Source organism: Pristiophorus japonicus, chromosome 15, assembly GCF_044704955.1.
Source record: "Pristiophorus japonicus isolate sPriJap1 chromosome 15, sPriJap1.hap1, whole genome shotgun sequence".
Classification (NCBI taxonomy): domain Eukaryota; kingdom Metazoa; phylum Chordata; class Chondrichthyes; family Pristiophoridae; genus Pristiophorus; species Pristiophorus japonicus.
In genome coordinates this window covers 15,776,595-15,801,654 of record NC_091991.1, presented here as the reverse complement: position 1 = coordinate 15,801,654, position 25,060 = coordinate 15,776,595, and the positions used below count along the sequence as shown (strand labels likewise).

Genomic DNA, 25,060 nt, shown 5'->3' with positions numbered 1-25,060 from the left:
TATGAAGGAAATAATCCTCGCAAATGGTCTAGAGTTTTACTTGTTGTTTTCCACATCGGAAACACCTCTACCCATTTCGAATGGCTGTCAATCACAGTGAACAATTGCTGTCCTTCTAGTTCAGCAAAATCGATATGTAACCTTTGCTACACCCTTGGAGGCAATTTGCATGGCTGTAATGATACTGATGGTGGTTTCTTGCTTACCAATTGACATTTTGTGCATTGACTAACGATTTACTGTATATCTTTATCTAGACCTGGCCACCATAAGTAACTGCATGCAAAACTCTTGGTCAAGCACATTCTCAAGTGCTGGTCATGAATATCTCCTAATAATTTGTAGCTGAATTTATTTGGGATAACCACTCTTGCACCCCATATAATACAATCTTTATCCATGGACAATTCATTCCTACGAATGAAGAATGGATGAATGTCTTTCTCTGTTATTTGGGCCATTTGCTATGTAATCATACACCTTTGACATAACTGGATCATGTTTGGTTGCTCTACCAATCTCTTCAGCTGTGACTGGCAGTTCATAAATGTATGAAAAATAGAACACTTCTTCCCTATTGGGTGTAACTTGTGATGGGGAAGGCACCTGGACATAGCATCAGCATTGCTGTGATCAGCTAAACTCAATGTCATACATATATGCTGACAAAATCAAAGCCCATCTCTGCATTCGGGCTGCAACTAATGTTGAAACTGGGGACTTTGGATGGAGGGTTGCTGTCAGGGGCTTACAGTCCGTAACAATGGTAAACTTCTGACCATACAAGTATTTGTGGAACTTCTTGACCTCAAAAATTAATGCCAAAGCTGCTTGAATGCAGCGTCGCATTCTTCTGAACACTTCCACTGTTTTTTCAACAACTCATTCAGTGGATGTAACACTGTAGTCAAATTTGGTAGGAACTTCCCATAATAGTTCAAATGACCCAAAAATGAGCAAAGTTCAGTGACGTTCTTGGGAGTGGGTGCATTTCTAATTGCAGCCAGCTTTCCCTTGGTTGGATGTAAGCCATCTTTGTCTACTCTGTGCCCTAAGTACTCCACTGAGCTTTGAAATAAGTCACACTTAGAAACATAGAAATTTACAGCACAGAAGGAGGCCATTTCGGCCCATCGTGTCCGTGCCGGCCGACAAAGAGCCGCACGGCCCTTGGTCAGCAGCCCTAAAAGGTTTTCTATAAACCTATGAACAATGACCGAAAGGCAAAGAGCACCCAGCCTAACCAATCCGTCTCACACAACTGCGATACCTCTTATACTGAAAACATCGACACTCCACACCAACCGGAGCCATGTGATCTCCTGAGAGAGGCAAAAACCAGATAAAATCCCAGGCCAATTTAGGGAGAAAATTCCTCTCCGACCAATCCAAGCGATCGACACTAGTCCAGGAGATCGCCCTGGCCGCATTCTATTCCCTGCAGTACTTACCATTATTTCTGCGCCATCCAACAAAAGGTCATCCAGTCTAATTCCAATTACCAGCTCTAGGTCCATAACCCTGAATAAAGAAGCCCCCCCATCCCCCCCTCAAATCCCCTCTAAACCTTCCACCAACCACCTTAAAACTATGCCCCCTCGTAATAGACCCCTCCACCAATGGAAATAGACCCTTGCTATCCACTATGTCCAGGCCCCTCAATATTTTGTACACCTCGATGAGGTCTCCTCTCAACTTTCTCTGTTCCAATGAGCCTATCCAATCTGTCCTCATAACTAAAATTCTCCATTCCACGCAGCATCCTAGTAAATCTCCTTTGCACCCTCTCTTGTGCAATCACGTCCTTCCTATAATGCAGCGACCAGAACTGCATGCAGTATTCCAGCTGTGACCTAATCAAAGTATTATACAATTTAAGCATAACCTCCCTGCTCTTGTATTCCATGCCTCGGCCAATAAAGGCAATAATTCCGTATGCCTTCTTAACCACCTTGTCCACCTGGCCTGCTACTTTCAGGGATCTGTGGACAAGCACTCCAATGTCCCTTTGTTCATCTACACTATTAAGTGGCCTACCACTTAATGTGTTTACCCTTTCCTTATTAGCCCTCCCAGAGTGCATCACCTCACACTTCTCTGAATTCAATTTCATTTGCCACTGCTCTGCCCACCTGACCAGTAGATTGATATCCTCCTGCAGCCCATGACTTTCCTCTTCATTATCAACCACACAGCCAATTTTAGTGTCGTCTGCAAACTTCTTAATCATACTCCCTATATTCAAATCTAAATCGTTGATATATACCACAAAAAGCAAGGGACCCAGTACTGAGCCCTGCGGAACCCCACTGGAAATATCCTCCCTGTCACAAAGACATCCATCAATCATTACCCTTTGCTTCCTACCTCCAAGCAGTCACTCGTACTCTGTGCTTCTCTAGCCGTTTGAGCACATCATTCAATATGTTATTATGGATTTGCCTGTTTGGTGCTGAAATTAGTATGTCATCCAAATAACCCCTTCAATGCCTTGCAAAATCTGGTTCATCACCCCTTGGAATATAGAGGGGCGGAAGACACTCCAAATGGTAGTCTATTAAATTGATATAGGCCTGGATGAGTATTTATGGTCAAGCATGACTTGGATTCCTCATCTAGTTTAAGTTGTAAGTAGGCATTTGTAAGATTCAACTTGAGAAAATCTGACCACCTGTTAGCATCGTGAACAAATGTTCTACATTTGGCAATGTATTGGGTAGATTACCCTCTAGAACCTGGTTTACGGTTACTTTGTAATCACTACATCACCTTACCTTACCATCTGACTTAGGTACAACAACAATGGGTGTAGCCCAATTACGTAGATCTATCTTAGAGATAATGTTCTCAGTCTCTAGTCTTTTAAGTTCTTGCTCAACTTTCTCCTTCAGTGCATATGGTACGGGATGAGGCTTGCAGTAAACTGGTCTAGCGCCCTTCTGTACCCTGACACTCACCTTGAAGCCTTGGATCGGACTGCCAGTTTCACAGAACGCCTTTGGATAATTCTTGATAACATCATCCTTAAATTCAAATCTCATTTCAACACGGAAAATCTCATTCCAATCCAACTGCCTTTTTTTTTTAACCTGCAGGCGATTCACCTCAGTTGTCTGATAACTGGAAATGGTCCGAAATTCTCAGAAGTATTAGTCGATCATATCCATTGACATAGCTGTCTGACAAGCTAAATCAAAAGTCAAGTTAGGAGTTGTCAACAACTTTCCTCTGATCGCTTTATTTTTCATACCACAAACAAAGCAGTCACGCAATGCTCGGTCCTGAAAGTTTCTGAAATGACAATGAATGGATAGATTTTTTAATGCTACAATGTACTCACTGATACTCTTCAGTGATCCCAACCAATTTTTACCTCGTAAGGCAGGCTTGTCTCCTGCCATTACTAAGAGAGGCAAGCTCTGAAATTGATCCTTGTATTTCACTGGTACGATGATGGCACCTACTACAGGAATTTGCTCTCCTGAGTAGCCTTGCAGCTGTACCTTGGATTTCTCCAATGAAAAATCGCGCAATTTGTCGAGATAATAGCAATTCCGGTACTACACTTATGGATGCACCAGTGACGATTTCCATGGATATCTTGGTTCCTGCAACATCTACTTCGATGACGATACTTCGCGAACTACTGTGCGATATCTTTGTGCTCCTGATGACGTTTATCTTAAAACCTCCTCGTCCTGTTGCTTTTCTTCCATGCTATGTAGTCTCTGGGGATTTCTACTTATAGCCTTGAAAGTTTGTTTATTCTTCAGGAGGCATGGCTTCACTAGATGCCCAGTTTTCCCACAGAAGAAACACTCTGCCTTCACATATGGACAACTTTGAGCAATGTGTTGTCCCAGGCACCGATAGCATGACTTCAGTGCTCTGTTACCTTGGCCGGTTGCTGAGGCCTTGGGGCCCAACTGCCTTTTTTTTTTAACCTGCAGGCAATTCACCTCAATTGTCTGATAACTGGAAACGGTACGAAATTCTCAGGAGTATTAGTTGATCATATCCATTGACATAGCTGTCTGACAAGCTAAATCAAAAGTCAAGTTAGGAGTTGTCAACAACTTTCCTCTGATCGCTTTATTTTTCATACCACAAACAAAGCAGTCACGCAATGCTCGATCCTGAAAGTTTCTGAAATGACAATGAATGGATAGATTTTTTAATGCTACAATGTACTCACTGATACCCTCGTCAGATAATTGATTTTGTATTCCAAAATGACAACTTTCAACAATTTCCAGGGGCTCAGGACTGTCATGCCAATCTCCATAAGTGATGTGTCCTTTGGCTTGACAGGAACAAGCACATTTTTCAGGGTTTCATACACCTCGGGGCCTGCTTTAGTTAGGAAAATAGACCATTTTGTTTCTAACACCACCCGGTCGGTTAAGGTTTTCATCATTGGGGACTTCGATGATACTATTTGCGGTGAAAAACATTTCTAGCCGCTCCACATACGCGTCCTATTATTCCCATAGGCGCAGCCATCTGGACTCTTCAGTTCAGCCACGTGTGCTTAAAATTTACTTCGGATTTTTAGCTGTTATTCAAAACAAACAACCACTCAAAATATCTCTGTCGGTTGGTTAAATCATTCCCCAACAAAAATTTCAGCTAGGGTATCCAGAAATACGATCCTTCATCGCCAAATGTGGTATATTCTCTACAACAGCACAACACACTCTTACAAGATGACCTGCCACCTGATGCCTTTATTGTATTTACAGCAATGGCTGCATTACCACAGTAGTCCACTAGTTGGAGCAGTAGTCCACTAGATGGAGCTAAACAAAGTCATTAGGATGCTGAGTTATGTTGCTAAATCAGTTGACTTTCAAATCCCCAGAGGTGATGCTGTTGCGACTTAGTGCTTAGTTAAGCCACACCTGAATATCATGTACAGTTTTGGTTACCATGACATGAAAAAGCCATCCAGGCACCAGAGGTACTGCAGAGGAAAACAACGTGGTTGATCTCCAGTGTTAGAGGGTAGACCTATAAAGTACACTGTTCAGCCTTGAATGAAGACATCACAATGGAGGGAGTCATCATCACCATAGGCAGTCCCTTGGAATCGAGGAAGACTTGTTTCCACTCTAAAAATTAGTCCTTAGGTGGCTGAACAGTCCAATACGAGAACTACCTTCCCTGTCACAGGTGGGACAGATACTGTTGAGGGAAAGGGTGGGTGGGACTGGTTTGCCGCATGCTTTTTCTGCTACCTGCGCTTGATTTCTGCATGTTCTCAGCGATGAAACTCGAGGTGCTCAGCGCCTTCCCGGCCACTTAGGGCGGTCTTTGGCCAGGGACTCCCAGATGTCATTGGAGATGTTGCACTTTATCAAGGAGACTTTGAGGGTGTCCTTGTAACGTTTCCTCTGCCCACCTTTGGCTCGTTTGCCGTGAAGGAGTTCCAAGTAGAGCGCTTGCTTTGGGAGTCTTGTGTCTGGCATGCGAACAATGTGACCTGCCCAGCAGAGCTGATCAAGTGTGGTCAGTGCTTCAATGCTGGGGATGTTGGCCTGGTCGAGGACGCAAATGTTGGTGTGTCTGTCCTCCAAGGGGATTTGCAGGCTGTCTTAATACCTGCCCTCCTGTACGGCTCAGAGACATGGCCCATGTATAGTAGACATCTCAAGTCGCTGGAGAAATACCATCAACGATGTCTCCACAAGGAGGGAGTAAGAGCATGCAAGGAGGTCCTCTTCCCTTCCCATGGGTGGAAGAATCCTCCCCAGGAGACCAACACAGCCTGGTTGCACATTGTAGAGGAGGTCACAAGCAGGGATCTCATCTGGAGGACCTACGGTGGCACAAACCTTTCAATGATCTCATTAGGTTACGAAACATTAGTACAAAGCCATACTCACCTTCATCCTCCTGGGCCTCTCATAACATCGACATCACTCTGCCTTCCCTATCCCATTCCTGCACATCTTTATTCACAACAGCTTACCTTGCACCTCCACCCATCCCTCTCTCCCTATCTATATTATCATATTCCCATCTCACTAGCCACCCCTCACGCTCACCCACATCCTAGTGCAATCATACCAACTAACAACACACAAGGGTAGCTACTTGGGTGTTTTAGCCAATGTTCATGTAAAGTTTCCTACGTAAACTTGAGGTGCTCCAAAACTCGGCTGCCCGTGTCCTAACTCGCACCATGTCCTGTTCACCCATCACCCCTGTACGTGCTGACCTACATTGGGTCGCGGATAAGCAACATCGCGATTTCAAAATTCTCATCCTTGTATTCAAATCCCTCCATGGCCTCGCCCCTCCCTATATCTGTAATCTCCTTCAGCCCCACAATCCCCCGAGATATCTGTGCTCCTCTAATTCTGCACTCTTGAGCATCCCTGATTATAATTGCTCAACCGTTGGCAGCCATGCTTTCTGTTGTCTAGGCCCTAAGCTCTGGAATTCCTTGCCTAAACCTCTCCACCTCTCTAACTCTCTTTCCTCCTTTAAGACACTCCTTAAAACCGACCTCTTTGACCAAGCTTTTGGTCACATGCCCTAATTTCTCTTTATGTGGCTCGGTGTCAAATTTTGTGTCTCATAATAGTCCTGTGAAGTGCCTTGGGATGTTTTACTACATTAAAGGTGTTATATAAATACAAGTTGTTGTTGTTAATGTGTTGTCAAACATTGAAACATTTATTTTCAACATTTTCCATTCTTGGACAGATTTGTGTGCACCTTTGGAAGTTCTAGTGAATGGTGAGACATAACGGTAATGAGTGTGAAAGGAATGGCTTGAACATTGTAAGGATACTTTATGGTGCTGGTGTGGGCTGGTGCCAACCTGGCACATCATGTGGCAATGAAGATGTACAGCATCAAGTGACGTAAACCTGGCCATGGTGAGGTACTGATGCCCTGTATCCTGTGCAGCATCAGGTGTTTGCGGAGAAGGTTGGTGCTGCTGGTGTGCCCTGGTGCTGTCGGTGTTAGGGCTGATCATGGTTGGATGCTGAGGATCAATGTGAGTCAGTATAAAGGGCACCCATGTTGATAGAATAGATGACAGGTGAATTAGAGATGACAAAAACAATCTGTCAATGGTGAGAGAGATCTTCCAATGAGGTGAGAGTGGATGGAGAGTAGAAAGTGGAAAGCCTGCAGAATCTGTGCTGGAAATGGACTGAGAAACAGCTTGTGGCTGAGGAAAGTAAAGATCTGATAGGTGGGAGCTTTTACTGTACATTTGAAGCTGTCAAATTATCAGCTGGAGCAATGGCCTCTGAACTCCCACCTCAGGCTGGCAGACGTGGTTCCCGAAAAGCATGGTTTCTGTAGCCATGAAGTTACAGTTACGAAGTAAGTTTAAAAAAGCCTGTTATGGGTCTGTTAAGTACATTATAATGAGTTTAATTGGGTCGCCCGCCGCTGCCTGTCGGGTCTGCTCAGCGCTGACAGACTCGACATTGGGAGAAGAGCGTTGTCAAAAAAACATTTCCCCACCCAATCTGCCACAGGTCGCTGCTGCTGACACCCCATAATATTCCAGCCTAAATTGGGTATGGCAGCTGAAAAAGGAAGGGGGAGCAACCAGGTACCCAAAGAAAGGAGCTAAATAAATTGTGTAAATTGGCAAATCAGTGACTGGTGAAATCCAATACAGATGAGTGCAAATACTGCAAGTACACTAAATTCAGGTATCATTGGACCTCATTTAAATATATAGGAGTTGAATTTTTGCCTTAACTCTTTTCCTCCAGGGTTTCTGCAGATCTTTCCGCCTAATGCTACATTAAATGATAGGAAGAACCCTGGCAGAAATTCAACCCCGTGGGAATTGGATGGCTAGGGCAGGCACTTGAAAATTTTGGGGGGCAGGGGGGAATCGATTTTGGGGTGGAAAACTGCTGGAAACAGCTTACGCCCCAATTTACTACCCAAGGTTAAAGACAAGATGAAAACGGCATGCAATTTCGGGCCTATAATTTTATAAGCAGAATTAAATTAATTTTAAAAATATGCCTGAAAAAATTGAGAGTAAGGTGCTTTTTAATGTTTTTAATATATTCCCACTGACCAGAGAATTTAATTATTGTGAAGGTTTACTCTTTTTTGACAAGTAAATAGAATAATGGCCCGAGAGCTCAAATAGTTGGCAATTTCACTCCACCAAAGTCACAGCTCCAGTTACAACATTGCCAAACAGTAATCAGTCATATCTCTTTCTTAGTTATGACACTGAACAGTGCCATTTGCAAATGAGGTGTTCTGTTTAAGGGAAGAAATAGCTGGTATTTCCCACAATGTCTTGCTCAAGTAACACCTCCTCCTGCCTGAACTATGCTGTGATTGTGGAGGAGGTGGTGGCTCATTCTATCCAATATGACAGATGGAGGAGATGCATAGTGATGGGAGACTAACGGAGACATTAATCTAAATTTTAAATTTTAAATTAAATAAATGATATTAAAAGATAATGAAAAGAACATTTGTCTTTGGCCATATTCACTTTTGTGAAAAAATAAAACAGAAAAAGAAGAAAATAATAGAAGAAATATGTTAAAAAGAAACACTAGATTGTTGAAATGAGAAGAACAAAAGCAAAAGAACAAACATAAAAATAATGTGAAAACGAAACAATTAAAATGAACACAAAACCAGAAAATAAGCAAATTGTTGAAAGGGAGCCAAAAAGATTTTTTAAAATGTTGATTCAGTGCCACTTTATAGTGAAGTCTACATACATACTAGTCCAATAATATTAGAAAAACGATTTTAGGACTGAGCACACTCAGAATTGACCCTTCCCAGCTGGGAGTGCGTATCAGGAAATCGCTCCCAAGATTTTCTATCCAATAAAATGAATGGATGGAAAATTATGGGGAGTGTCCCTGTGATTTCCCAGTGGGCCAGGTTCACGCTGTAAGCACATGTTTGTAAAATCAGTCTCAGATAAGGGATAGTCAGTAGGAACTGGAAGCAATTTAACATTTAAATGAGTAAGGGCCCAAATTTGGCCCTCCGGTTAAATCGGCGCATTTACCTGAGGTGTGCCAACTTTCTGCTCCCAAAATGGCGCTGATAATGTAGCTCTGTATTCTCCCCGCTTCATGGACTGTCCTAGGCCTTGGCGTGGTGTGGCAAGCACAGTGGGGGGGTGTGGGGGGGGGGGGCGGAGCCAGGTCCCGGCGCTGAAAACAGTGCCGGGACCTCTGCACATGCACGCTAGAGTGTGTGCGCATGTGCAGTAGCTCCTCGCTCCCAGAATCTATGAGACTGTGCTGCAGGCTGTGTGGGAGGGGCCGAAGCGCGCCGCCCCTATCCCTGGCCAAATGGGCTTTCTCATCGGCAGCCCGCTGCCTTCCCGGGCTGTGTTTTGGTACGACTTCTATTTTTTATTTGTTATTGATTGATTGATTACTTATTACTTCGGTCTTGGTACTTTTGGTGCAGGGTTCCTTCTATATTTTTATTAATTAATTGTTTATTACTTTCTGTGCTTTGCCTTGTATGTCTTGGTGCTTTAGGTGCAGAATTCCTTCTATTTTTTATTTGTTAATTAATTGCTTATTACTTTTTGTGCTAGGTGCAGGTCCTCTCCGCTTCCTTGTATTTTTTATTTGTTATTGGATGCTTATTTTTATGCTTTGTTTAGTGCTTGGTGCTTTAGAATGTACTTACCTGCGCTGATTTCTTAACTCTCCACAAGGGTTTTCTGTGCGTCCACAAGTGGCCACATACGCTGGCCTAAGTTAGTTTGGACCAACTATTAGTTGTCCAAACTGGCTTAAGTGGCCAAAACAGGCGTAGGTAGCTGGTAACACCCCCTTTTGAAAAAAAAACAAAACTAAAAAAAATCCTAACTAACTCACTTACACTGGCGCAAATTAAATGTACAGAATGGGGATTTTTAAGATACTCCAGAAAAATCAAGTTGCTCCAAAAAAACGAGAAACTCCTGGGGAAATTTGGGCACCTAGGGCACTGTGCCTGGCCAGACCTCAACCCACTTGGATTTCTGGGTTTAGGTCATTTGTATGGCCCAGACACTCCCCTGGTGTAAGCATGCCCCTGGAAAAAACTAGCATTTTGAAGCAGCGGATGAAAGAACTACCACTGCTGCAAAACTGAGAGAGATCTGTGACCGGGATGTTCTGGCTGCTGTTCAAAAAATTGAATTAATAATATCAACAAGACAGAGAATGAATGGAAGAATAGATTAAAATGAAAAAAGATAAGAAACTGGAATAAAATGGCAAAAGCAGAAGTAATAAACTTATATCGAGTGAAAATCACTTGTAATGAACACTGATATAGTGAAACTTGTTACTTGCAGATTATAATTATCCACATTAACCTTTTATTATTTATTCTTTACAAAGTAAAGAAGTGTGCTTCGTAAAGCAAAGGTTAATAATGCCTCCAGTCATAAATCATTTAGTCTGTGCACTAATTTTAGGATTGCAGTCTTCTAATAAACTATTGTGAAGAAGGATATTTTATCAAAAATGTGGGGATCCTGGGAGTTGTCATTTACTCACCCAGTTGCTGATTTTGTAAATGTCAAAACAAGCATTGTAAAAGGCTTATATTGTGTGAACATACACAAAAAATACACACAAAAGAATGCACACAAAACGCACACATATAGAAAAAGAGAAAAATCAAATGAGTGCAAAAGGAAAAAAAAATCAAAAACATAACACTCTGAAATATGGCAATCCCCCATTCCCCACCCCATTTTAGAGGTGAATGATCTTGAATCCTGCTTATTAACATGCTTTTGTTGTGAATATTTTAAAAAGAAAGCTTTATACAGCTGGGTAAAGAAAAATTATATTATTTTGTGAACGTGTCAGTGTCAAGAATATCTTGGAAACTAAGAGCTGGATTTTACCAACTTCAGCGGGTCTGGGGTGTACAACCTCCATGGTGGATCCCGACCCCACAGCTGTGTTGATCCGGGCCTCCGACATTTATCTTGATGGGGCTTGTTAAGCTCGCCCTGTGAGATTCCCAGCTAATTAAAAGGAAGCGGGTCTGATGACATCATCTGATGATGCATCATCAGAGGGTTTCCTCAAAGGGACCATTCCCACATACATTTTGACAGTTGTGATGCCAGTGTTTTACAGCATTGAGGAGCTGCAAACACTGACAAGCACTGCACAAAGGTGCACCCAGGCTCTCACAGCATGAGGGAGGTTTCTTCCCTGCCAATGGGCGGAAGAGACCTCCCCAGATCACCAACGCCGCCTGGTTGCACGTTGCACAGGAGGGCACAAGCAGACATGTTGTCAGGAGGACCTGGCTGCAGTGGTGCAAACGTTTCAATGGTCTCAGTGGATTACAAAATGTTACTGCAAAGCCACATTGAACTTCATCCTGCTGTGCCACTCATCACATCCCCATCACTCTGCCTTCGTTACCCTACTCCTGCACATCCTTGCTCACACCAACTTACCTTGCACCTTCACCCATTCCTCTCTCTATCTACATTATAACATCCCTATTGTGTTCCTAACACAGAAGAGGCTGCACACAGGGAGGTTAAAGTAACAGTGAACTCAGTCTTTAATAAGACACTCCAGAGTGAGGAACAGGACTTAGGGGCTGGCTTATATACAGTGCTCCCAAGGGATGCTGGGATCCCTTGGGACTTCAGGGGATGAGCTCCCTGGTGGACGGAACATGGGAGTGCATGCTTTACAGATACACAACATCACTCCCCGGCCAAAGTCAAAGTGAAAACTATTTACAAGGTGAGGCGGTTGGGAGCTTTTCTTTCCCTGGTCGACCGCCTCGGTACAAATGTCTGTTCTGGTGTGTTGGCTGTACCCTCGCTGGGCTGACGTGTTGTTGGCCCTGCAGGGTTGCTAGGTGAGCCTGGCCTTGCTGGGCTGTTGGGCGTGATGGGTTCGATTTCCTGGTCCGGCGTGGTGTTGTTGATCCTTTGGGTGTGTGTTGTGGGCTCAAAAAAGGTAGTGTCTGCTATGGGTTGTTCCAGGCAGTCTGTGAACCGCAGCCTCGTTTGGTCCAGGTGCTTTCTGCAAATTTGTCCATGGTCTAGTTTGACTACAAACACCCTCTTCCCTTCTTTAACTATCACCGTGCCCGCGATCCACTTGGGACCATGTCCATAGCTTAGCACATACACAGGGTCATTCAGATCAATTTCAAGTGACACAGTGGCACGACCATCATTTACATTTTGTTGCTGCCGCCTGCTCTCTACCTGATCATGCGGGTTGGGGTGAACCAACGAGAGTCTGGTTTTAAGTGTCCTTTTCATGAGTAGCTGAACCGGGGGCACCCCTGTGAGCGAGTGGAGTCTTGTGCGGTAGCTGAGCAGTACTCGGGACAGGCGGCGTTCGAGTGAGCCTTCTGTGACTCGTTTAACTCTGTTTGATGGTTTGTACTGCCCACTCTGCCTGCCCATTGGAGGTTGGTTTAAACAGGGCCGAGGTGACATGTTTGATTCCATTGTGGGTCATGAATTCTTTAAATTCGGCACTGATGAAACATGGCCCTTTGTCACTGACCAGTATGTCAGGCAGGCCGTGGGTGGCAAACATGGCCCTCAGGCTTTCAATGGTGGCGGTGGCGGTGCTTCCCGACATTATTTCACATTCAATCCATTTTGAAAAAGCATCCACCACCACCAGGAACATTTTACCGAGAAACAGGCCCGCATAGTCGACATGGATCCTCGATCATGGTCTGGAGGGCCAGGACCACAAACTTAGTGGTGCCACTTTGGGCGCGTTGCTCAACTGAGCAGATATGCTGCATTGCCGTCCACAGGACTCTAAGTCAGAGTCGATACCGGGCCACCACACGTGGGATCTGGCTATCGCTTTCATCATTACTATACCCGAGTGTGTGCTTTGGAGATCCGAGATGAACATCTCCCTGCCCTTTTTTGGTAGCACTACGCGGTTACCCCACAACAGGCAGTCTGCCTGAATGGACAGCTCGTCCTTTCACCGCTGGAACGGCTTGATTGGCTCTTGCATTTCAATGGGGATGCTGGCCCAGCTCCCATGCAGTACACAGTTTTTTACTAGGGACAGCAGAGGATCTTGGCTGGTCCAAGTCCTAATCTGGCGGGCCGTGACAGGTGATTTATCATTTTCAAACGCTTCCAAGACCATCAACAAGTCTGCAGGCTGCGCCACGATCAACAAGTTTGCAGGCTGCACCATTTCCAACCCCGTGGTGGGCAATGGTAGCCGACTAAGAGCATCCGCACAGTTCTCAGTGCCTGGCCTGTGGCGGATGGTATAGCTATACGCTGATAGCACGAGTGCCCACCTTTGTATGCGGGCTGAGGCATTAGTAATTATCCCCTTGTTTCAGCGAACAGGGATGTGATGGGCTTCTGATCGGTTTCCAGCTCAAATTTGAGGCCAATCAGGTAGTGATGCATTTTCTTTACCCCGAACACACATGCTAATGCTCTTTCTCAATCATGCTGTAGGCTCTCTCGGCCTTAGACAAGCTCCTGGAAGCATAGGCGACAGGTTGCAACTTCCCCGCAACGTTAGCTTGTTGTAATACACACCTGACTCCGTATGACGACGTGTCACATGCTAGCACAAGTCTTTTACACGGGTCATACAATACAAGCAGCTTGTTGGAGCATAAAATGTTTCTGGCTTTCTCAGAAGCAATTACTTGTTTTTTTCCCCTGACCCACTTCTCACCTTTGCGCAATAACATATGTAGGGGCTCTAAAAGGGTGCTTTACCCCGGTAGGAAGTTACCAAAATAGTTGAGGAGTCCCAGGAACGACCGCAGCCCCGTGCCGTTCTGTGGCCTGGGCGCATTCCTGATAGCCTCTGTCTTTGTGTCTGTGGGCCGAATGCCGTCCGCCGCGATCTTTCTCCCCAAAAACTCCACTTCTGTTGCCATGAAGACGCATTTCGACCTCTTCAGCCTCAGCCGTACACGATCCAGTCGCTGGAGGACCTCCTCCAGGTTTTGTAGGTGCTCGGCGGTGTCCCGACCCGTGACCAATATGTCAGCCTGAAAGACCACCATGACCACCAGAGAGCTGGCCATCCTAAACTGGGTGATGTATAATGAGAAGGGACTAATTAGCAATCATGTTGTGCGAGGCCCCTTGGGGAAGAGTAACCATAATATGGTAGAATTCTTTATTAAGATGGAGAGTGACAAAGTTAATTCAGAATCTAGGGTCCTGAACTTAAGGAAAGGTACTTGATGGTATGAGGCGCGAATTGGCTAGATTAGTCTGGCAAATGATACTTAAAGGGTTGACGGTAGATAGGCAATGGCAAACCTTTGAAGATCATATGGACGAACTTCAACAATTGTACATCCCTGTCTGGAGTAAAAATAAAATGGGGAAGGTGGCTCAACCGTAGCTAACAAGGGAAATTAAGGATCGTGTTAAATTGAAGGAAGAGGCATACAAATTTGCCAGAAAAAGTAGCAAACCGGAGGACTGGGAGAAATTTAAAATACAGCAGAGGAGGACAAAGGGTATAATTAAGAGGGGGAAAATAGAGTACGAGAGGAACCTTGCCGTAAACATAAAAAATGACTGCAAAAGCTTCTATATGTATGTGAAGAGAAAAAGATTAGTGAAGACAAGCGTTGGTCCCTTGCAGTCGGATTCGGGTGAATTTATAATGGGGAACAAATAAATGGCAGACCAATTGAACAAGTACTTTGGTTCTGTCTTCACAAAGGAAGACACAAATAACCTTCCTGATGTACTCGGGGTCCGAAGGACTAGTGAGAAGGAGGAACTGAATGATATCCTTATTAGGCAGGAAATTGTGTTCGGGAAATTGACGGAGTTGAAGGCCAATAAATCCCCAGGGCCTGATAGTCTACATCCCAGAGTACTTAAGGAAGTGGCTCTCGAAATAGTGGATGCATTGGTGATATTTTCCAACAGTCTATCGACTCTAGATCAGTTCCTATAGACTAGAGGGTTGCTAATGTAACACCACTTTTTAAAAAAGGAGGGAGAGGGAAAATGGGTAATTATAGACCAGTTAGCCTGACATCAGTAGTGGGGAAAATGTTGGAATCGATCAGTAAGGATGAAATAGCAGCGCATTTGGAGAGCAGTGATAGGATTGGCCCAAGTCAGTATGGATTTATGAAAGGAAAATCATGCTTGACAAATCGTATGGAATTTTTTGAGGATGTAACTAGTAGGGTGGACAAGGGAGAACCAGTGGATGTGGTGTATTTGGACTTTCAAAAGGCTTTTGACAAGGTCCCACACAAGAGATTGGTGTGCAAAATTAAAGCACATGGTATTGGGGGTAATGTACTGACGTGGATAGAGAACTGGTTGGCAGACAGGAAGCAGAGAGTCTGGATTAATGGGTCCTTTTCAGAATGGCAGGCAGTGACTAGTGGAGTGCCGCAGGGCTCAGTGCTGGGACCCCAGCTAGTTACAATATACATCAATGATTTAGATGAAGGAATTGAATGTAATATCTCCAAGTTTGCAGATTACACTAAACTGGGTGGTGGTGTGAGCTGTGAGGAGGATGCTAAGAGGCTGCAGGGTGACTTGGACAGGTTAGGTGAGTGGCAAATACATGGCAGATGCAGCATAATGTGGATAATGTGAGTTTATCCACTTTGGGGGCAAAAACACGAAGGCAGAATATTATCTGAATGGCGGAAAATTAGGAAAAGGGGAGGTGCAGTGAGACCTGGGTGTCATGGTTCATCAATCATTGAAAGTTGGCATGGAGGTGCAGCAGGCGGTGAAGAAGGCAAATGGTATGTTGGCCTTCATAGCAAGGGGATTTGAGTAAAGGAGCAGGAAAGTCTTGCTGCAGTTGTACAGGGCCTTGGTGAGGCCCTACCTGGAATATTGTGTTCAGTTTTGATCTCCTAATCTGAGGAAGGACGTTCTGGCTATTGAGGGAGTGCAGCAAAGGTTCGCCAGACTGATTCCAGGGTTGGCTGGAATGACATATGAGAAGAGACTGGATCAACTGGGCCTTTATTCACTGGCGTTTAGAAGGATGAGAGGAGATCTCATAGAAATATATAAGATTCTGACTGGACTAGACAGGCTAGATGCGGGAAGAATGGTCCCGATTTAGGGGAAGTCCAGAACCAGGGGACACAGTGTTAGGATAAGGGGCAGGCCGTTTAGGACTGAGATGAGGAGAAACTTCTTCATTCAGAGAGTTGCTAACCTGTGGAATTCCCTGCCACAGAGAGTTGTTGATGCCAGTTCATTGGATATATTCAAGAGGGAGTTAGATATGGCCCTTACGGTTAAGGGGATCAAGGGGTATGGAGAGAAAGCAGGAAGCGGGTACTGAAGGAATGATCAGCCATGATCTTATCGAATGGCGGTGCAGGCTCGATGGGCCGAATGGCCTACTCCTGTACCTATTTTCTATGTTTCTATGTGTGTGGTACCGACTTGAGTAGGCTCTCCATGTTTCTCTGGAAGATCGCTGCACCCGACCGAATTCCAAACGGGCATCTGTTGTAGATGAACAGTTCCTTGTGTGTGTTGATGCAGGTGAGGCCCTTCAAAGACTCCTCCAGCTCCTGCGTCATGTAGGCCGAAGTCAGGTCAAGCTTGGTGAATGTCTTGCCTCCTGCCAGTGCCGCAAATAGGTCGTCTGCCTTAGGTAGCGGGTCTTGGTCCTGTAGCGAGACACGATTAATAGTTCATTTCTAATCGCCGCAAATCCTGACTGTGCCATCACTTTTGAGTACTGGAACAATCGGGCTGGCCCACTCGCTGAATTCCACTGGGGAGATGATGCCCTCAAGTTGCAGCCTGTCCAGCTCGATTTCCACTCTCTCCCTCATCATGTGAGGTACCGCTCGCGCCTTGTGGTGAATGGGTTGTGCCTCTGGAACCAAGTGGATCCGCACCTTCACCCCGGAAAAGTTTCCAATGCCTGGTTCAAAAAGGGAAGGAAATTTGTTAAGAACCTGGGTACATGAGGCGTCATCGACATGTGATAGCGCTAGGAAGTCATCCCAGTTCCAGCGGACTTTGCCCAGCCAGCTCCTTCCAAGCAGTGTGGGGCCATCGCCTGGGACAATCCAGAGTGGCAATTCGTGCACCGTGCCCTCGTAGGTGACCTTGACCATAGCACTGCCCGGGACAGTGATAAGCTCTTTGGTGTACGTTCTCAGTTTCTTGTGGATGAGGCTCAGGGCTGGTCTGAATGCCTTGTTGCACCATAGTCTCTCAAACATCTTTTTACTCATGATGGATTGTCTAGCGCCAGTGTCCAGTTCCATGGCTATGGGTAAGCCATTCAATTTTATGTTTAGCATTATAGGTGGACATTTCGTCGAAAATGTGTGCACCCCGTGTACTTCAGCATCTGCCTCCTCTCTCTGAGGATCGAAATTGCTTTGATCCACCATGGACCGATCTTCCTCTGCCACGTGGTGGTTAGCAGGTTTTTCAGAGCTTGCAAACGGTGCCCCATTGTTCCACAGCTCTTGCAAACATACCCTTTGAAGCGGCATGATTAGGCTGAATGGAAGCCTCCACAACGCCAACAAGATGTAAATTGCGCCTTGCATTCATTCTTTGTTGGGGACTCTGAGTTATCTGGGTCACCTGAGGCCTGCTGGCAGTTGCAGACTCGTGGGTTCTGCCCTGTACATTTCTGCTCGCAAACACAGTTCCAGTTAATTTATGAACATTTCCAGCACTTGTGTGCTGAGAGATTTGTTTGGTGCTATCTCATGTGGACATAAACGCCTGTGCTATCGCAATGGCCTTACTGAGGGTCGGTGTCTCTGCAGTCAAAAGTTTTCGTAGGGTGGTCTCGTGACCAGTGCCCAGTACAAAAAAGTCTCTGAGCATTTGCTCCAGGTAGCCATCAAGCTCACATTGTCCTGCAAGTCGCCTTAGCTCGGCGACGTAGCTCGCCACTTCCTGACCTTCAGATCGCTGGCACATGTAGAACCGATACCTCGCCATCAGCACGCTCTCCTTCGGGTTAAATGTTCCTGAATCAATGCACACAGCTCCTCATACGACATATCTGTGGGTTTCACCAGAGCCAGAAGATTCTTCATGAGGCTGTAGGTCGGTGCCCCGCAGACTGAGGAGAACCACTCTCCATTTTGCAGCGCTTCCTTCTCCCTCCAGCTCGTTGACTACAAAGTACTGGTCTAGCCGGTCAACATAGGTTTCCCAGTCCTCACCCTCCGAGAACTTCTCCAGGATGCCCACAGTTTGTTGCATCTTTGCGTTGGATTCGTATTCTCGTCACCAGTTATTGTGTTCCTAACGCAGATGAGGCTGCACACAGGGAGGTTAAAGTAACAGTGACCTCAGTCTTTAATAAGACACTCGAGTGAGGAACAGGCCTTAGGGTCTGGCTTATATACAGTGCTCCCAAGGGATGCTGTTATCCCTTGGGACTTGAGGTGATGAGCTCCCTGGTGGCGGAAATGGGAGTGCATGCTTTACAGATACACAACAATCTCCATCTCACTAGCCACCCCTCACACTCACCTTCATGCTTGTCCAATTATATCAACTAACAACACACAAGGATAGGCATGGGTGTTATCGCCAATACTGATGTAAAGTTTCTGTTAATGTGTTGTCAAATATTGAAATCCATATTGTCAACACTTTGCGTACTTGGCCAGATCTGTGTGCACCTTTGGAAGTGGTTTAGTGAGTTGCAGTGAATGGTGAGACATGCCAGTATTCCCCCCACCCAATGGTGATGAGTGTGAAAGGATTGGCTTGGGCATTATAGGGATGCTTGGTGTGGGGTGGTGCCAACCCGCCATATCATGTGGCAGCCAGGGTGTACAGCGTCAAGTGAAGTAAATGTGGTCATGGTGAGGCCATTCCTGGCCTCCCGGGCAGCCATGTGGTTGAATGCTGATGCCCCGTGTCCTGAACAGCATCAGGTGATTGTGGAGAAGGTTGGTTCTGTTGTTGGTGATGCTGTTGTTCCTAGTGAGGGTGGTGTTGGGGCTGATCATGATGGGATTCTGAGGACCAAGGTGAGATTTTTCAAGGGCATCGATGCTGATGGAATAGCTGGCAGCTGAAGTTGAGATGACAGAAGCGATCTGTCAATGGTGAGATGGGTTGCTCCAAGGAGGTGACACTGGATAGAGAGTTCACTGCAAACACTTCAAATCTCCATAAAACTGAAAAGTTTATTCCAAAATTTGAAGGCTCTAGCTGCTTTGATTGGAAATTGAACAGCTGTGAAATGCTAGCTTTTATACCACTTCTGCCGCTGTCAACTGATCAAACCAAGAGTTGTTGAGAACCCAACACACTTAGCTGATGTGATACCTGAGGGATGTGAACCTCGTAAAAAACTGGGAAAAATCCTTTGAACCTGGTAAAATGCTGCTTCAATATATTTAAGCAGCTTGTTAACTAGCACAATTTCCTGACAAGTTGCTTAGTGTCAGGTCTGCAATCCACAGCCAGAGCTAGCACTTTGGAAATTTACATGGAGGCGAGTTCAAAGCGGATGTCTGCCCCCTGTCAATCACAACAATTTTCACAGCGGACCCGCCTCCAAACTCACACTCGCAGGACTGGTAAGATTCCGGTCTATACACTTGAAAAAATGTTTCCAGATCTTTTCTTTACTGTAACTCAGAATTCCAATAAAGTGATTGATAATCTTTAACAAAGATTTCAATGAGAGAGCACTATCCATTTGATCATTTATAAAGTATTAAATCTGTTATATTCAGTTAGTATTTGAATTGCATGCAATTATTTAGTAGTTCCATCAGTTTTCAAATGTAGTACCACATATTTTCACAGCACATTTAAGCATACTTTAATAACCTAGTTAACAAGAGAATTATGTTTTTCTGTTACAGTTGTGGCTTGGAATGCCCGCATGGTATGTTGCTGCTTGTCGAGCAAATGTGAAGAGTGGTGCCATCATGTCTGCCCTGTCTGACACTGAGATCCAGAGGGAAATCGGAATCAGCAATCCTCTTCATCGCTTAAAACTCAGGCTGGCAATCCAAGAGATGGTGTCACTAACAAGTCCATCAGCGCCCCCAACATCTAGAACAGTGAGTGTCATTTATCATATTATAATAAGTTTGATATTCTATAACCTTGGCATCCTTATTTTCAGACTTGCATGATGACAATGTATATAGAACACAAGCAGGTTATGAATAAGTATTATCTGAAACCTGAGATTGGATTACATTTTGTGAAATTGCACAAACTACCTGCTAGCCTTTAACTATCCAGGGGGTATTTTTTAATGTAATATTTTGCAGTGTTATAACATATTGTTTTAGTCAGTGGATAAGATAAACTGATAGCTAGAAGCAGCACCATTATGATGTTCAAAAATGTATTTTGTTTTGAAGTAATTTTGTTGTAGACTATAGGAAAATTCTATATCCAGTATAACAAATAATGATTAGTAGAAATTACACAACACTTTTGAGATCAATTGCGCAGTTCTTTTGTTTAAGTTTTCTTTATTTAGCTTTAGCAATTCAACATACTGATCATAATATTGTTAGTTTAAATAGACCACAGTATTATTTACCAGGTCACTATTGAAATAATATTACTCTGTGACTCACAGTGCTCTGAACCCTTGGTATACTCACTTAAATTGTAATTTGTAATTTTAATTATTCTTTCTGATGTCTGCTGATGGCATGACTTTTGTTTCTAATCATAAATCTATATTCTGGATGTTTCCTTGCTATAACATCATTTCCAGTCTACTGTTCTAATTGTAATGTATGTATTCATGGTTTTACCACTGTGGGCATGTCGTTTGCATTCTGCTTTGTTGTTTTGTGTCAAACAATTACTGGTACAGTAAACCTCCAATATACGTGCACCTTATCATTTATTATTCTCTAATTCCTAATATGCCCAATGGGTAACATGTTTTTTTAAAGATGAACAGGCTTTAAAAAAAATGCTATTAGTACATTCTTTGGTTATTTTTATATGTATTCTAAATAAGGTGAACTACATATCAAGAACAGATTGCCATATCAGTACTGAAGTGTGGATTCTGACAAGAATTCAAAGTGCAGCTAATTGGTTCCTGGGGGTATTATGAATCTTCTTCCATTATACCATACAAGATGAGCTAGCAGCCTTTGGAAAGGTACCACGTAGAAGTTAGCCACTTCCCCACAAAGAAGAAAGGAAGATCAGTAGATTATTTGCACTTTGCTCCTCCTAACCCCATTCTCTGGAAGGAAATCATTGGTCAATTCTTTCAATGGGAATAAATTAAAGGAGGGAAGAAAATTATTAAATACAGAGGTTGAAGAGTGATTTCTATTCTAGTTTCTGACTCAAACCTGATTAAATTTTCACCTTTTTGTCAGATCAGGACTAACAAAATAGTGCTGTGTCTAGAATATTTTATTTTTGTTTACTCTAGCCTTTTTTTAAACTTGTATCTCTCATTCACCCATATGCATTCACCATTTGAGTGCAATGTCCCAGACTGACTTTCCTTGGACCAATTAATGCAGTTCCAAAACAGGCAGAGAAGTGTGCAGATTCAAGTAGAACAAGCTAAAGAAGTTGTACTAAGTTTTGCCTTCCCCAAAGATGGAGGGTTAAGCTGTGTATGGTGCTCTATCTAATGATAAGTAACAAAATCCATCCAACTGAGCCAAAAAGATCTAGATCTCATTATGCCATAAGATATTGTTTGCAAGTGGTGTATTTCACAGCAAACAAATATTAATGAGTTCATTTTAATTCATTCCTGCAGTGTATTGGCACAAAATCATTCTGGAAAGGTGTAACTGGAAGGATATGGGCTCACGATACACAGTACAAATGCTGCGATGATTCACCCTGCCTGATTAAAAAGGAAATGACAGTTTGGCCTTGAAATTTGATGGCGCTGGTTCTTAAAAGGACAGCTGCAGGCCGTCACCCAAAAAGTAATTTTGTTAAAAATACTTACCTAAATGTAGAGCCAGGAGGAGCAGGTGTGCTCCTCTCGGCTCCGTATTCAAACCATGCGGGTCGCCGCCAGCCACCACGAGTACCCCGTCCGATCAAGTCCTCGATCCCCCTCAGATTGCAGCCTTGACCCACCCCAATGCCACCACCACCCTCCCAATCCCAGTTACCACTATCCTATCTCCTGATCGCTCTGTCTCCCAGTCATCCACCTTCCCAGTCGCCCCACTCTCCTGATCGTGCCCTCTTCCCGTTCCCTTTACAGACTTACCCAAGGGCCACTGTCGGCGACACAGTAGCTTGGTCTTCGAGGCACCTTCTCCAGCGAGCTGCCTGAAAACACCCATTTTATGTCTTAAGCTCGCCGGCTCAATAATAATGAGGCTTAAGGCCTACCATGAGGTGTGTCTTAGCCCTATCTATTTAGGTGCAGGGATCATTCCCTGCATCCTCTCTATGCCTGTTTTTCGGCATGAATATATCTGAATTTGAATTTACCCTTTTATATGGAAACTTTTTGAAACAGAAATAGTCAGGTATTTGCCACTAATGTTTCCTTGTTTTGTGAAGCATTGTGCAGTGACATATTAAAATAACAGACTGCAGTTTGGTGGCACTTACATCCTCAGTGGTAATACGTTTATTCCCTTCGTTTTGTATATACATTTTGTTAGATCAGCACAGGTATTGAATTTTGCATGCTTTCAGATAATATAGATCTCTGCAGTAGTTGAAAAAATAGACAAAGAAAAAAGAGTAGAATTTTAGTAGGATCCCCCAATTTCCCACTGTAATTTTGATGGAAACCCAAGAGAAACGTGAGAAACATAGAAATTCCAGGCATATATTCTTACACACATATAGTTTCGTTTGCCAATTTTGTCACCCCCCCTTTCTTGAAAATGACTACTATTGGAGTGAAGTTCCATAGATGTGCTCTATCACTTCATTTGTGAGCCTGATAGTGAATGTTAGCAAGCTAATCGACTGCATGAAGTATCACAACTAAGCCCAATCCTGTCCTCGGATTATTGCTGCACACATGTATATCCAACAGACACCGCTGAATAATGATTGGATAATAGGAACCTTAACCAATTTTCTCTGCTTAACGCAGGGTTACTTACATGGATAAGAGGTAAGCCATTTAGGACCGAGATGAGGAGAAACTTCTTCACCCAGAGAGTGGTGAACCTGTGGAATTCTCTACCACAGAAAGTTGTTGAGGCCAATTCACTAAATATATTCAAAAAGGAGTTAGATGTAGTCCTTACTACTAGGGGGGGTCAAGGGGTATGGCAAGAAAGCAGGAATGGGGTACTGAAGTTGCATGTTCAGCCATGAACTCATTGAATGGCGGTGCAGGCTCGAAGGGTCGAATGGCCTACTCCACCTATTTTCTATGTTTTTATGTTTTTTTTTAATCCCTACCCATTTAATGCATCAAGAGTAATTTCACCCACATTAAGTTTTGATGAGAGCCGTTTCGGTACTGTGGCAGGGGTAGAAACCTGATTGAAGGGATTCAAACATGGAGTTCCGGGATAGATGGGCACGGATTTGGGAGGCGACAACACGGATAGTGAGGCCACGAGAGATAGCAAGGTCAAGGGGGGTGGCTGTGAATATGGGTTGGGGTGTTCACACGGAGGGAGAGATTAAGGGAGGATAGGAGAGTAGTGAACTCAGAGGAGAGAGAGAGCATGATGAATTGAGATTGTGATTAAAATCACCGAGGATGAGAAGTTGCTCAGTGCAGAGGCTGAGGGAGAAAAGCAGTGAAGATATCTCAGTGAGAACATTTTTATCGTTCTTGAGGGAACACACGAAGTCAGAATCTATCCCCACATCTATTCACTTTGAATTTTTGAGATCCTAAATATGAATTTTACTTCGACTGGTTTATTTGATTACTGCTATTGATAGCATATATTTATTATTAGGATCCAAACTAACTTTTATTTTTGACAATTTGGCTCCAATGTGGGAATATCTGACACCCCTTTGTTTACATAAGGTATCAAAAGTATGTCACATTTACAGAATTCAATGCCATGGTATGGGGACGGATGCAGATTTGAAATATGCTTCACTCAGTTTCTGACTGAGCTTCTCCAATCAGCTTAGATCAGAAACTGAGTGAGGTTGTCACATCACTTTGCAGAAGGAAAGGAAAATTTGAGCGGAGTTATGCCTGGGTAATCCAAAACTCCCTGGTGGCTAACAACCAGCAAATAAAAAATAGGAACATTTACTTAAATGCCCCCCGTAAAACTCATTATCATAGGCAGTCCCTCGAAGCGAGGATGATTTGCTTCCACGCCAAAAAGGGATGAGTTCACAGGAGTTTCAATGAAGGACCTAATAACCGAGATCCCGAACTAAATCGTGAAGGGTGGAAGATGCCTGTGCTTGCTAAACTTAAAAATTCAACACACAACATAGATAACAGATTATTAACTGGGATGTGCAGTGTTGGTGGCTCAGTGTTGTATTCCAAATTCTGTCTGAATATGTCAATTAATTGCAATATATTGCCAAATATTTTATATAAAAAAGCACAAATGTGCATGCAAAACTTCTCCTCGGGCAAAATTTATTTTTCCTGCCCTATTTCAGTTCCTGATGAAATGCATTACAAATAGCACCCAGGAGCAGGTGGCCAACTTTATTAGATTGCCTGGGAGTCTCCCGGATTTCCTGGGGTTAGTTGGGGGAAAGAGGGGGATTTGTGATTTGTGTGATCTCGCAGCTTGGTTCACGTTGGCCTGTGCCGGACGGTTTAACAAGTGAAATCCAATTACAGATCAGCTCTGACTGAGGCTCCCAGTCCAGAGTTTTCACCTTCTCACAGTATCTGAGTCCAAAACCAGAGTCCAAGGAGATGAATGTTAACTTCCATTCAGTTTCTTTGCACTGTCAAGCTTGGTAACTCTTTCAAACCAATGCTCTGAAATGAAGTCAACAACACTCACCATTACAGCCCCAAATATATTAACAAGTGGGCACAAGGAGGTCTTCATGTGTCATGCATCCCAAAATAAATTTGCTTTCTCCTTTAGAATTAGGCTGAAATATTGGAATGGTAACTATTTACACTGCAATATCAAAAAGCCATCCAAAACA

General features: G+C 43.9%; 1 protein-coding gene across 6 annotated transcripts in view; it reads left to right on the top strand.

Moving 5' to 3' along the window:
* The window catches only part of ppfia2 (PTPRF interacting protein alpha 2), a 639,866-nt gene that overhangs the window by 525,806 nt on the left and 89,000 nt on the right, over positions 1-25,060 (top strand). For all 6 annotated transcript variants that reach the window (XM_070900188.1, XM_070900187.1, XM_070900185.1 and 3 more), the window contains one exon: positions 19,843-20,043. In XM_070900188.1, the coding sequence (XP_070756289.1) occupies positions 19,843-20,043 (201 nt within the window). The remainder of the gene's footprint in view (positions 1-19,842; positions 20,044-25,060) is intronic.